Genomic DNA, 15,974 nt, shown 5'->3' on the forward strand with positions numbered 1-15,974 from the left:
TCTGTCTGTCTGTCTGTCTGTCTGTCTGTCTGTCTGTCTGTCTGTCTGTCTGTCTGTCTGTCTGTCTGTCTGTCTGCCTGCTTGTCTGCCTTACCTATCTCTCCTTTATTCGTGTTACTCTGATCGTTTTTCTGTTTCTCACCGGGTATGTCTTTGCCCTACTTACCTTGTCTAGCTTTCTTACTATCTGTTTGATTTGCTCTCTTTCAACCCCCTGCTTCTTTTCTCTCACTGTTTTATTTTTGTCTCCAGGCTTTCTGTGCTACTCCACCTGTTTTCCCCTTGTTCTCTCTGTCATCTCCTCCAACAGAGCATTACATTACAGCAGATGCCTCCGTACTCCACCCAGGAGAGATTGCACACCTGGAGTGGAACGACTTCATACGCGCGCGCCCGTGTATGAAGTCTAAGAGAGAGAGAGAGAGAGAGAGAGAGAGAGAGAGAGAGAGAGAGAGAGAGAGAGAGGAGAGAGAGAGAGACTCACACACACACACACGCACGCACGCACGCAGACAGACAGACAGACAGACAGACAGACAGACAGACAGACAGACAGACAGACAGACAGACAGACAGACAGACAGACAGACAGACAGACACGTAAATGTGGGTAATTGTGTGCCCGTGTGATTGGATCTACACATACAGTATATTTGTAGTCTACACACTATCAGCACATATTGGGTTGTGGGTTTGGAAGTATAGATTTCTGTGCTGGTCTGGGACCAGCTGGTGAATAGCATCTTCTCTTGAGTGCTCGAATTGTTTTGATTTTGAAGCCTGTAGAGTTCTAGGTAGAATGCTGCTACTACCGTTACCTAAAGGCTGTCTCCCTCTGCCTGGCCTTAAAATCACTTAAAGGACAACTTTGGTTTTTTACAACCAGGGTTTATATTTTAGCTTGTAATTAAAGTAAATAAATGATGAGTGTAATTCTTTTTTCATTTACTGCTTTCTATAGTTTTAGCATTTTTTGCGATATTTTTTACAGTGGGCGGGGGCATTCTGTCCGGTGGCTAAATATGCCTTTTTTACACAATAAAAAAGGTCCGGCTGTCTGAGATGGCCAGATGTGAGTTATTGGGGGCTAGAAGAGCTACTGTAAATAATAATAAAGAAAACGCCGGGTTATTGTGTTAAAAAAATACATATTTAGCCACCGGACAGAATGCCCCCGCCCACTGTGAAAACACTGTAAAAAAGATTGTGAAAATTGCTAAAACTATAGAAAGCAGTACATTTAAAATTTTTAACACTCATCTTTTATTTACTTTAATTACAATCTAAAACATAAACATTGGTTGTAAAAAACCAAAGTTGTCCTTTAAACCCTATATATTTAGTTGACCAGGGTCCATCAGGGCTCTATACTCTCGCTAATATATCCCTCTACACCAAATCACTGCATCGAAAACAGCCTATCTACAAGCCTACAATGTTTTGTAGTGTTAGCCCCAGAACCGGTACAGTACGCTAGGGTTCAAGTGGTGTGATTTATACTTTGTCACATGAGGGTGCCGCGCACCGAAAACAGCTCATCTACAAGCTTCACAACGCGTTGCATCACTAAATATGCACACAATGAGCATGTGTGAGTGAATGTGTACGCGAATGAGTTTGTGTGCCAGTATGTCTGTTAAAGGCTGAAATAAAACTAGGAAATATTTTATAATGTGTTCATTTTAGTTAGTATATAGTGCATGGAAAACGTATCCATCATTCTGCAGAAATTAGCTCCATCATAACTCAACAATTTGATTAAGTGTGGACTTTTTTAAATTAATTATGAATACAGACAGAGAGGCTTTAGGGTCCTCTATCAAAAGCTGGCTTAATTGGTCTGTTATATCTGCTATGGATAATATACAACCATAAACCAAAAGCATTGTAAAAGACTCCTTGTGCCATGCATGTCATTCTTTGAAAAGCTCAGTTGTACAAACTTATACAGTATATTATGCAATTGTGGACAAAAACCTGCACCATCTGATGAGCTATCCTTTGCTTCCAGATTGGCTCTAAAGCAAGCATACACACACACAGACACACACACACACACACACACACACACACACACACACACACACACACACACACACACACACACACACACACACACACACACACACACACACACACACACACACACACTTTTTCTTACCTACTTTGCCTACTTTTCTACCCAAATTTGTCATTATGTAAATTGCAAAATTCCTCCTCCCTGTCACTGCTGTTGTATCCTACTGACTCACCTGCCGGTAAGGAGTCCCCACCAGGAGGATGTACTGTAGAACCTTCGTTCTACTACTCCTCCCACCCAACACTCCTTGCTGACAGCAGGAATACATGCAGTGATAACACCCTCCACGCCCGGCTTCCCATAGCCGAACACAGGCCAATATTGTGTTCTTATAGATGCTCGACAAAGCAGGATGCACCACGGTGGATTTGAACCCACAATCTCTGTGGTCGTGGGCAGGCACTTTACCACTGCGCCACCCGAGAGGCTCAGTTTTAATATAATGCTTGACTTCTGGGTCCGTTTGGGTCAGAGTTAAATTAACAGTGAGGATTTTACTGCGTAGCAGTAGATCATACGCTACAATTTTGCCCGGGGAGAAAAGCGTATTTTTATATTTCTGAATAATGTAGAAATATCTCATTGTCTTCTCACAGTCTCCTGAAGGTACAGACTAGCTGGCGCGTACATGTTAAATGTTATGCTAATGATCCTGTTCCTGTATTTATTTCTGGGCTCTTCTATTTATGTATGCTCCTTTTCTGAGCTTTGAGATTCCATCAATTCTGTTCAGATATGCATTAATTTATTATAGATTGGAGATTTGATTTATTTGATTTCCACAACAGAATATATATATATATATATATATATATATATATATATATATATATATATATATATATATATATATATATATACAGTACATATGCATAGTATACTAGTTCTTTCCTAGGAAAGATGACAGATATAGTTGTTGTGCCGGTGAGGTAAGAAACCCTATAAGGCTTATAAGAGAACCTCACTGTTTACATTATCTACAATTAGAATTTATTAGTATAAAACAAAAAAGTGTCTCTGCTTTTGAGATCAAAAGGCTCCTCTCTCTGATCAGTTAATAATAATCACACATCACTCATACATCACAAAATATATGTATTTTTTGTTTTATTACACCTTTCATAGATTAAGGACATACATTGAAGGCAAATAAAAGTACAGAAAGCAGCTGGCTAGTGTGGATTTGAGATGACCTTTGACCCCTATTAAACAAGCTGTAATCTGTATATCCTGCTGTGGTGTCTGCAGCAACAGTAACCAGGGGCAGCAGAGTTGTCCAGCAAGGAGGGTGGGGCTTGTGCAGTAAGGGTCATTTTGGGCTACAGGTGCTGTGTCGTGCATGCAGAATACATGCAAACAGCCAGAGACAGACAGACAGACAGACAGACTTCTTGATTCGCCATGCACAACTTAATTCGAGGTTTTGGGGAAATGTTAGGTGTTTTTCTTTATAATGAGTGACTATTGTATTTATTCATTGTTAAATTCATTTAATGTCAAAACAAGTGTTTTAATAGTTCTCACCACACTTTATCGGGGAAATGAAAGAGTTTTAGCAACAGACATACACGTACACGCCTGAATAAACACAGACATACTGTATAAGCTAACACACATGCACAGTTAAACCCTTTTAGTGTTAATGTATTGATTCATTACATCTCATTTTCTCCAGTAGCTGCTGCACGTAAGTCCAATTCATACTTCATCAACTGACCATGTGCGTCACGTTTTTCAGTTGAAAAAAAGAACAACAAAAAAAAAGAAAAGAAAAAAAGATGTCCGGTCTAAATTAGGCTTTATTATCTCCAGATCTGCCTTCAGGCCACAATACTTTGCTTCACCACTCCCTGCAAAGCCGTCCTCACCGCCTCCAATCCGTGCACTGCCTTGTATCATGTCCCTTACCGGTACTCTTGTCAACATTACCGTTGTCACATTACCCTGGGGACATCTAAAACACATGCTCATCCTGGGCACAGACACCATAGCATCATATCAGGCAATGAAATGCAACAGTTACCATGGAGATGAATACCATCCAGCTCTGGGCTAACTCTCTGGGATCAGCTTGTCCTCTTTAAATGCCTCCCAAAACCGAGTATGTCAATCAGCTTAATCCTCGGCCGTAAAATGCCCAGACAGCAGGCAGACTAAAATAGTTGGCTTGTCTGGGCTTTTCGTTTACCGGCGCACTGAAGTTGCCACACTCGTTGCTTTAAATTGCAGGACCACTTAAATGCCTAAGCATCTTTACTGAGTGCCGTAAGCACTTGAACCCTAGCAGCATCCCTATTCTGGGGAATAACATTCGCCAACTAGAGAAGTGGTTGCCCATACCCAGGGCCCGCAAACTTTGGAAGTTAGTCATAGCCAATCGGAATGGAATCTGAAAAATTACACCAAAATATCCATTCTTCAAGCTCAGACCGGGATGCGACTCGTTGTGAGCTTGTAGATGTGCTATTTTCGCATAATGTTTATCTATTTTTGCAGAATGTTTGCCTATCATGCCATGCCCAGAATAATGATAATAGGATTAGGCCATTAAGACCGGGAACGCATCTGTGTCATTTTACATTTTAGCTATAACCATTATATTATACTATGGCTGTTCAAAAATAGCAGCATCTGCACATTTTGTTTTAATCTTGGACATTTGTGCAAATATTTGAATATATATATATATTTTTAAAGGGAACATTTTTGACTCAAATCTTTGCTTCTGGGGGAACAAAATATTTTCAGATATTTTCCGCGGCTAAATACAAATCATTTTGGGTGTCCTTCCCATGAAAAAGTTTGAGAACCACTGATATATAGCAACATATGGTTTTCCCGGATTGAATGGGTTGATATGTGATCAACTATAGCCATTGTTTTGCTTGTGAAGAGTTTGCTGTGTACATCTCCATAGTTGCATGAGACAGGGTTCTTCTCTGGTCTCTGCTTTATGAACAGAAAGTGGCTGCCGAGCAGGGCGGACCAAATCACAGCATGAAATGGAGGCTGGTAATTGCATCAGGGGACTGAGTTATAGAAGGGCTATGATTGGGGTCCGCGATGACTAACTTAATTATCTGTCTGCTGTCGATGCTGGTGGAAAATATCAGCGTGAGAGTAGAGCTTCTGCTGGAATGATTTGACCAATTATCTGAGGGGGCGGGGGGGGGGGGGACAGGCAACTCTGCAACATTATATTAGTTTGTTATGGAGTGGACTGGAAAACGTAATCCCAATGGTGGAAGAAGTACTCAGATTTTTAGTAATATTAAAGTAGCAATACCACAATGTAGCACTCTGTAAAAGTAATGTATTCAAACTTTTACTGGAGTAAAAAAAATAATGTATTTGCATTAAACTTGCACAAATGTATTTGCATCAAATTGTACTTCAAGTACCAAAAATAGAAAGTACGCTTCTCATACACCTCCCCCCCTTCTAAAGTAGATCTTGTTAATAAACTATTCCAAATCAATCAATCAAAAGTATACTATGGTAGTTCCATTGATCAAAGCCGGAACACAATCGATTGGTTGATCAATAAAATAAACATGCTCTAAAAATGCACACGGCCCACCCATCTCACCACTTACAATGACCACACAGCTGTGTTCATTGATCAGATGGGTGGGCCCCAACACTTTTGAGATTTTCAAGTGAGCCCTGAGTCAATACAGTTTTGGAACCACTGCTTTAGATGTTATGTACATAGTATGTTGTTTAGACAGATAGGTTTGATGTTTACTTGTTTCATAGTTACGTTTTTTCTTCTTGGGACTCTGATTACTTGATCTTTCTCTGTTGTTTGTTTACAAGAGTTCAAGGCACTTACCCATCTTACACTTTGTGAGTCGCACTGGATATAAGCGCCTAGATGCCAAAGTTGTAAAATGTAAATTGAAACATAAATGAGACATTGCTCATCTCTCTGTCCTTTTGTCTCCGTTTTCTTCAGATCAGTAAGCAGCATTTGCAGACAGTGAAGGAGCGCTTCCAGGCCTTCCTGAATGGAGAGACCCAGATCGCTGCAGATGAGGCCTTCATCAACGCTGTTCAGAGCTACTACGAGGTGAGACCTATGTCTACAACACCGTCTCTCAACATCTGGTCCAGGGCCCACTACGGGTCCAAATGGGTCTGTTATTCTGAGAGTGTACAAATGGAACCAAATTATTTTTCTTTGGGACAATCTACACTATTTTTTATTATGATTTAAAAGCATTTAAATGATTATTTCTAAAGTCATCTATAATGACTTGCCTATAATGGGGACACCTGTTTGAAAGAGGTTAAAGGAAGACCTTTTTTCATATCTTCGTACAGTATATTGGTCCTCACTAATGCTCACTAGTACCATTTCTCAGTCTGTACTCGCTCTGAGTCTCAGGGGCAGGTTATGGATAGTTTGGGATTTGATTTATTAGACGTCATGGTTAAAAGAAAAACGCATGTTACATGCTTCTCAGGGAAACGTCAAGGAAACACAATAAAGGCAGTGACTTATTTCCATTATGGTCCTTGGTCTGAGACAGACAAAAACATAAAACAGGCAATGACTGACTGAATGATTTTATACTAGATAAAACATTTTTATTGAGGCAACAACCATGGCTACTATAGTTTATCATGCTAATGTCCCAGGAAGAGAAAGGTTTTAGTTTCCATTATTTTTGAATCCCTGACAATTAATTTTCTTTTAGTAAGCATTAGTGGGACCGATAGGGCCGATACAGTATGAGATGATATTTAAAAGAGGCGAAGAGTTCCTTCAAGAAGTTTAGGACCATCTCAAAGATTAATTCATATGTTTTATTAATCAGAAGGCAGGAAGCCTTTCCCATTACAGCACTGATGTAATTTCTCATACATGCCCTGACTTTCTCTGCCTCTTGGCCAGTTCATGCCACCTACATTATATTACTTGATCTATGTGTTTCTCCCAATGAAATACATTCCTCACTGATGCAGAGAGTTTTTAAATAGACTGTTTGGCAGCTGAAATAATTACTGAGATTTATAATTATACGCCTGCAGTGGTTTCTTACTGAAACATGATTCCAAATGGAAACACCTACAATGAAAGTGACACACTTGTTTATTCTGCGATTTTATGTTATTTTATTTTTAGATCAAATTGCCTACATGGAGTGCATTTGTTAATTTGGTAGACTATTGCAATGTTAATGCCTATAAGCCAAGCTATCATTACATGGTGCATGTGAATTTGATTCATCCCATATGGAAAAATATGAAGAATTCTGAGCATCCATTTTTCAGGAATGAATATTTGGGATATAAGTAATAAAATGTTTAATTATGGAATTGCTCGTTCCAGTAAATACAAAGTTCTGCTTTAGTTATATTGGTTCTCAGGAGTGAATGTGAATCATGGTTTCAGAGACTGATGAACTGATTGGACCAAGACTTGACCAAGGTCCCTCATTTCCTTGGATTACTGGAGGTACCTCAGGGCAGGGTTACCCAAACTTTTCAATACCAAGGACACCCAATTAGCCATAGCCTCTGGCTACAGCCCTCCTATTGCTAAATGGATAAACAAAAATACTAACTTAACTCAGCCAAAGAGTCCGCTTGTCAACATTCGTGGCACCGTAGGGGCCAAGTCGTCTAGAAGAGGGTCTCTGTGAGTGTCTCTGTTTGTGCAATGTGTCTGGGGCTAATCTCGCAAACCGCTGAACCGACCGTTCAGTGCCAGATTTCTTGTGCATGGTGCCTGTAGGCAAATGAAGTATCTCTCTGAATCTTCACATATTTTAAATATTATTTTCACTTTTTCCAACTTTAATTTGAATTTGATTTGTTTAAGAGTGGCTTGATGATATCAGTTTCCAGGGTCTGTTGGAAGAAACCTTAGAGAAGAGACAGGTTGACAGTTGTAGAACATCTGAGACCATACAATTTGAATCTCCATTATGCATCAATAACATCAATAACATTTGCCATTTTAGAAGTTCATTGACTGAGACCCAAGAAAGGGCAGGTTTGGAAGAGAAAGCCTGAATAAAATATCACTGTTGTTTTCAATGATACATTGTAATTACCTGTAGAGGAGACCATGGTCTCCTTAGCCACTTAAATCGTAAATACTTAGTTGACTGGTGTCCCCCAGGGGTCTATACTTTTTTTTTTACTACGTTTTTTTCCCTCTACACCCAAAATAACCGACCTACAAGCTCATAGAATGTCGCAATGTGATGTGTTTTGAGCTTGTAGATCTACCAATTTTGGCAAATGTTTGCCTATTATGACATGCCCAGAATAGGGATGTTAGTTGTTATTTGCTCTTCCCCTAGAATCAGAAGCTCTCTCATAGCATTACGCCAGAAAAGGGGGCATAAATTGACATAATTATCTATCTAGGTGTCATGTTTCAATCCGATAAATGCCTGCTGTGACTACTGCAGAGTAATTTGTCCTGGGAATGAATGCCGATTGTAATCCCAGTAAGAATCCAGATGTAAGTTGTTGTTATGTTTTTTTTTGTCCAGTGATAAAGTGGCTATAGAGTGACAAAGTGACGCTTTATAAAACTAGACCGGTGCCACCGGCCTGCTTTTGAACGATGCAAGACGGGGAACAAGTTGGAAATGCATGCCTCACCGGATTGTGCATACCCTTTGTACCCGTCTGTCTGTCTGCTTTTTTTTAAAATGCCCATATATGAAGATTTCTGTATCTGTCTGTGTCCCTTTAATTCCCATATATGGAGTTCTGTGTCAGGAATGCCCAAATATGGAGTCCAGGCCAGTCTATGACTCCACTACTATCAGGGGGTACTCCTTATATGGGGATTTGCGTTTGAAGTGAGTCGGACGGACAGATGTTTCTCGAAATACGTGATACGTGCACAGTGCACACACAGATGGACTGTGATTTTGCGCATTTATAGTTTTTATATGTAGACTTTGTGAGTAATCTCACATATTTGCATTTGTATGTTTGTGTGTGTTGTTAATTTCTCCCAGTGGATACTCCTCTTGTTTAAAAGGGGACAAAAACAGTGTGCTGCGGTCTCAGTGGAGACCACTTGCCTTTGGTTTGATAAATGATGTGGAACACACACACCTCAGGGCAGTCTTACTCTTAATAATGTGCTCCTTGCTTGGCCACGTTCAAACTAATTTGAACAACCCAGAATAGACCTGCACAATGGGATGTGTAGACAAAGGTCACACATGAGGGACTGGCAAATCTGGGTTCCTTTGTGTTCTCTGTGTACACCTCATATCTCCTGTAGACTGAGGAATATGTCAAGGAATTGAACACCCTGAGTTCTTTTGCACACTTTGTGCACACTTCCCTTAGGCTTTAGAATGTTCTGAAATTATATAATAATAATAATAATGATTATATATATAGGTTGCAAGATGACAGGGGCCTTAAAGTAGCACAATGTAACGTTTTTTTAATTAATAAAATGTAATTTTGTCCAATCTGTATGGTAGAGTATGTTAATACGATATCATTTATACAATTGGGGTGGTTGTATTTTGTCTCCCTGCTCTTCTATTGAGACATTTAGATCGTGTCAATGGTCATGTCTCACCTAGACACAGGATCTGACACAAATTCTGACCTGATGGTTGAGATTCAAATCATTCCCTGAGCAAGATTGAAATGATCAATGAAACGAATGAATGAAAAACAATAACCTAAGTTAAAAGTAAACACCAGATGTCAGCGTTAAATGAACTATTACTAATATAAGCAGGCGAGCACTTACAGTGTGCCACAAGTCACATCAACCACTCATTATGCAGTTTCTGTGTTTAGCATGCTCTCTATTAATTTCTCTCTCATCACTTATCTTGATGCTATAAGCTCAGGATAAAAACAACGTTTCCCCCGCAAGGGCTTAATCAGAACCTGATGAAGCATGAAAACTCTATTCCTTATCTGGATCTGCCAACAAGGTTTTTCTATATACAGTATTGTGCTCACAATATTTGACCCCTTAAAAAGGTAGAGCGGTTTAGGGGTGCAACAGTTAATCGAACTAATCTATTTAATTGATCAATCAATATTTTAATAAAATAATTGATTTGTAATCTATCACTGATTTGGGCATGTTATTATATGCAAAACATTTACTAAAGATGTCTAACAAAAGCAAAAATAGATAAAATAGCCAGATCTATAAGCTTGTAGAATCACTATTTTCAAATAGCCGAAGTATAGGGCTTAATGTATGTTTTGTAATTATAATCAAAATATGCAAACTAACTAGTAACTAAAGTTGTCAAATAATTGTAGTGGTGTAAAAGTACAATATTTGCGTCTGAGATGTAGTGGAGTAGAAGTAAAAGTATTGAACATGGGAATTACTCCAGTAAAGTAAAAATACCTCAAAAATGTACTTAAGTACAGTGCTTGTAAGTAAATGTACTTAGTTACTTTCCACCACTGTGATTCACTGTATTTCTGTTTGACTTGGCCCCTGTTGTCACCTTCCTGTGAATTATTCAACACATCATTAGAACAGTGCTTTCAACCCAACAATAACACGCCTTCTACTGTGAACTGATCTGAAGGCAATTTTATGCTTCGGCGAGAAGGTGTTGTGCAACACTACGCTGAAGAAGCTACATGCTTCAGTCACAGTGTAGTTCATACATTCAAAGTCAGAAGAAGCTTTGTGTACAACATTGGTTCTCAACATGGGGACCCCCAGAAGTCCTTGGTGGTGGGGTCCCGGTTAAATGATTGATCATTAGGGACCAAATGGAACCTTATCGACAATGAGGATTTTGTAGTGTAGATTGGGGTCCCAGAGATACAAATCGGATCGAATAGGGGGGTCCGTGGCCTGATGCCTATCAAACATGGTTGTCCTTGAAATGAAAAAGGTTGAGAATCACTGATGTGCAGTATGTTTACCTCTAGGCTCTCTTGGCATTGAAGATTGTTTTGTGTGGTGGGGGCCTGCAGTGTTATGAAAGTATGACAGATGACATCAGAGCCATGGAAATAAAGCTAAAAGGTGGGCTATTTATTGCCTGAACCCATCCTCGTGTAAAGACAGACCTGTAGCCTACACAGCTACAGGGACAGCTGTCCCCTGCAGCAAGCTCCGTCCTGATGTGAGCCAAATTACCAGTTCACACCACTTCAGCAGGCTTTATCCCATTCAATCCGGGAACGCATCTGTGTCATTTTAGATTTTAGATATAATCATTATTTTTATACTTTGGCTATTGAAAAATAGCAGAATAGCAGAAGCTCATAGTGCGGCTAGGAGCTTGTAGATCTGCTATTTTTTTTTTTAAATCTTGAACATTTGTGTGGGTTGTATTTATTGAAGATAGAAAGAAAATGTATTGAGGGATGAAGGAATGAGGGGAGGAGAGCAGAGAGAGTACAGATGAAGATGTCATAGTGTACAGATGAAGATGTCATAGTGTAATATACTGGTAATTCATCTTCAACCCTCTGGCCCTCAGATATTCCTGAAAAGCGACCGTGTGTCTCGGATGGTACAGAGTGGCGGCTGCTCTGCCAGTGACTCGCGGGAGGTCTTCAAGAAGCACATAGAGAAGCGCGTGCGCAGTCTGCCCGAGATCGACGGCCTTAGTAAAGAGACGGTGCTCAGCTCCTGGATGGCCAAGTTCGACACCATCTACCGCGGGGAAGAGGACCCGAGGAAGCACCAGCAGAGGTTGACAGCCAGCGCCGCCTCCGAGCTCATCCTCAGCAAGGACCAGCTGTACGAGATGTTCCAGGGGATCCTAGGCATCAAGAAGTTTGAACATCAGCTTCTCTACAATGCCTGCCAGGTCAGTTTCTCTCAGATCACAGTATGTCTATTGTTGGTTGATGAAAACCAAACATTTCCTCATTTCGAAATTTCTTGACCTTTTAACAGTTGCTAAACATTCTAAATATTGGCAATACATGTTTTATTTGCTCTTGTGTCTATTGTCAAACCTGTGTGAATCCTTACCTCACAAGAACACACCTCATTGATGCAAATGTGCACAATTCACAAAGTTTCTTTTGCTGACCCTTTTATCATTGCATTGTAACTTGTCCATATTCAGTATTCATAAACCCCCACGAACAAAGGGAAGATGTGTAAGTGCACAGTAAATACGAGCACTTCATTGCTTTGGTTTTGTAGAAAATGGATTGAATGAACGCAGCTTCCCCTGCATAATTAATACATGTGCAATGTGGGGATGTGCGCCATGTGAGCAATTATGGGATATCCTGCTTTCTTTTCAGGAGAACAGGAAGGCAAATGTTTTAATGCAATTGTCTGTGCCAGGATAGTACGGTGCAAATCAGTGGGAAATAAAACGTGTTCTCTCCCAGTCCCAATTATATAGCTCTTTAACCATAGCCCTATTTTATATTTTATATTACGACCACTGATGTGGCTTATGCAATACAGTTCCACCAGCGTTGAAGGATAAGCGGCTCACTTCACACCTAGGTCAATCTCTGCATTTCACATTTCTTCTATTGTGAAATATGTTCTACGAGAGTAGATTTCTGTAAAGCAGAAAGGGAGCATTTGACATAAGACATTCTGTTTGCCGCTGCTACCATAGAAATTGAAAAAAAAGAGATGGTGCCGCTATATCTGTGGGGGAGGAACAATAAAACACATTTCAGAACGTGGGGGATTCACTGTGAAAATCAGGTATATTAGTGAATGTACTGTAGGGTTCCTGTAAAAACATGGTGTGCAGTGCAACAATGTGTCACTGCTGTCGGGCAGAAATCTTGTATCTCCATATTTCAACTTTGTATGTATTTTTCCCCCATAAATGAATGCCTTACTTCATCATATGCAGTGTCACACAAAATAGCAAAAAATAGCCTATCTACAAATCTTGTGCCATTTTTGCAATTGTTTTTTATGAATATTTTACAAATGAAAAGTATTTACAAGAGCTTGTGACTAAATAGTAACTACATTGGATCCATTTGAACATCCATTCTGAAAAGTAACGGTTTTGGACAAGGTTTCCACCCGACGGCGACGTGCACTGGTAATAATAGGGCATGGTATGGTTTGGATGGCTGCTGGATGTGAAAACCAGAGAAAAGTGTGATGGGGTAATGGTGGTGTCCAGTCAAAGGCCACTTCTGAGAGGAGGCTGAAGAAGGCCAGGTAATCAGTTATCCTTTTGTCAGTTCTGAAGCCACCATTGTTATAATGCTTGAGCAGGGCAGACACACAGTAAGAGTAAAATCATTTTCATGTTCATTTAACTCTGATATTGTACAAATGTGAACTTTAAAAAAAGAAGAAAAAATCACACCCAGTGTGAAGTGAGCGGTGATATTTATGAGTTATTAATTTCATCATGCATCTCGGTAGCCAATCACAGCACGTCCTGCGAAGTGACGTGCTTACATTTTTTACATTATTATTAATTTCACACCTATGGGCGTGTTTTCCACAGCATGGCGTCACAGCGAAAGACACATTTTCACGACGTAAAGAAAAACTTTCACCACGGATGGGTCCTAAACCCTCTTATAGGAGCGGTTGCACCGCTCAAAAATGTGTTGTAGGGGTTTGAACAGTTTGTGACTTGGGTGGTGCTTGTTCTTGATGATGTGCTGGGCTTTGACTACACACCGCTTTTTGTACAGTTCCTGGAGTGCGGGGAGCTCGCCATTATGCACTCTGCCGATCGTACTACTCGCTGTATGCTTATCTTTTCTTGGGCCGTACAGTTTCCATACCAGGCCGTAACACAGCCTGATAGAACGCCTTCAACTGAGCTATTGTAGTACAGCCTGAGGATGCGGTGTCCTACTCCGAACTTCTTCAGGCGGCGGAGCCAGTACAGTCGCTGCTGAGCCTTTTTCCTCACGTGTGTGTCTCCCATTTGAGGTCCTCTTCCCTTTCCTCCTCCCTTTCCGCTGCAGCGCCATCGATGAGGATGGGCACATGATCTCTCCGCGGCCTCCTGAAGTACACAATCAGCTCCTTGGTCTTGTCGACTTTAAGGGAAAGGTTGTTCTCCCGGCACCAGAGTGCCAGTGAGTTGATCTCATCTCTATAGCCAGACTCGTCATTTTTGACGATTCGGCCTATCATTGTCGTGTCGTCCGCGTACTTGATGATGGTGTTGGAGTCATGTGTGGCTGTGCAGTCATGCGTGTACAGGGAGTAGAGGACTGAGGAGAGGGCTCAGCACCAATCCCTGGGGTGCTCCAGTGTTGAGGGTCAGGGGGTCAGATGTGATGCTGCCCATTCTCACCACCTGATGTCGGTTGGACAGGAAGTCTTGTCGCACATGCTTGGGTGTAGCCCTAGGTCTTGGAGCTTTGTGTCAAGTTTTGTTGGGGCAATGGTGTTGAATTCTGAGTGAGAATTCTGTTGAGTTATGGATCTCTGAGCTTGATGACGAGCTTGAAGGTGGTGTTGAATACTGAGATTTGGGACATAGTATCGATAGTGTACCTTCAAGGTGAACATTCCTTTGGCCTTTTGTTGTAGGAGTACTTTTTTTATTTACTGTTATTTCAGTATTTGTGGAAGGTTAATGCCCTTTATGATATTATATTGGAAAGTCAATCACCAAAGCTCAACCTCCTTCCTGAAGAGCTGTGACTCATCTTCTCCTCCACTGCAGCAGCAGTGATAGGCCCTGATGTTCTGTCAGGAGAGTGCTCTACTCCCGTACAACGAAACTTGTCTAGCGTGTTCACTGTCAGCCGCATTTTCCTTCTTTGCTCTCCTTGTCATGTACAGTTTCCATTTCCAGAGTTACCACTGTGAATTAATGATCTGTAAGCTGAGAAATCTGTCTCCGTCTGTGTGTTAATAGACGAGTGGAAAAGCTACAAGCGGGGGAAGGGGGGAATGGATGCGAGGATGCATTTGTGGTGTCTTGGCTGTTGCTTCCCACTGTTGATGCTGCTACAGTAGCGCTATCCTGAGCCAGTTATTGTTTAGGGTTAGGGATATTCCTTTACATAATTGTCTGGATGTACTGTATATATATATATATATATATATATATATATATATATATATATATATATATATATATATATATATATATATATATATATGCTGGTTTCTCCTGTATACCTGTCTATGTTTACTCACAAAGGGACTTCCCAGAGGGACAGGTTGAGAGTGAGAATAATCCTAGTTAGCCTTGTTTTTCCACCAGCATTTACAGATACAGTATGGAAATTACCCTTCAGAGATGGCATTATGGCATTATGTCATGTATCACTGATGATAGGCCACCGCAGATATATTTAACATGGACCTGGATTCACCAGGAACCTGGATGGCTTGGTTCCAGGCTTAAAATAATGTATATAAATATTTTCTGAAATCTCTATATGGGAAAGATTTATGGGGCTTCTATCTGTGGCACCACAAAATGGCTGCCACTGCTATGCCATTTAAGGATTATGCAATCCTTTAACCACTTTTTAAAAAATGTCAGAAATGTCCAAATATGTTTTTATGTTAAAACATCCATTTCAAATTGATCAAAAATCAAAAAATGCATCATTGTGAGCTTATAGCTTGTCTATATCCGCTTTTCACCATACAATGAAGTAAATAGGGCTTAAGTGGTTAAACCATCGTCTGTATGGATCAACCCTCTATTAAATGATATCCTTTACCAATAAAACATAATCCTTGCGACCTGTGATTGACCCCATTAGGAACCAGTTATATCAGTGTCTTCCCATCTGCTTTGGGCCAGATGCTTTTGAACCAGTAGTGATGAGCGGAGGACTCCCCTCCCGCCGCATGGGTTCAAGCACGATGCTGCTTCCCTCATTAGGGGAGCCATTATAGTCTCACCCACGCATTGGAAGAAAGAGAGCCATTTGATGCTGAACCGCTCTGTAGCTGCAGCACCTCTATTGTCACACAAACATG

At 40.5% G+C, this 15,974-nt stretch overlaps 1 protein-coding gene across 1 annotated transcript in view; it reads left to right on the forward strand.

The window, feature by feature from the left end:
• cadpsa (Ca2+-dependent activator protein for secretion a) overlaps nt 1–15,974 on the forward strand; it is a gene marked incomplete at both ends in the record, with an annotated part of 121,414 nt that overhangs the window by 16,302 nt on the left and 89,138 nt on the right. Inside the window, 2 exons of the mRNA XM_084061778.1 lie at nt 6,039–6,152; nt 11,545–11,877. Coding sequence (XP_083917904.1) covers nt 6,039–6,152; nt 11,545–11,877 — 447 coding nt within the window. The remainder of the gene's footprint in view (nt 1–6,038; nt 6,153–11,544; nt 11,878–15,974) is intronic.

This window comes from Gymnoscopelus microlampas, assembly GCF_963454915.1.
Source record: "Gymnoscopelus microlampas genome assembly, chromosome: 7".
Taxonomy (NCBI): domain Eukaryota; kingdom Metazoa; phylum Chordata; class Actinopteri; order Myctophiformes; family Myctophidae; genus Gymnoscopelus; species Gymnoscopelus microlampas.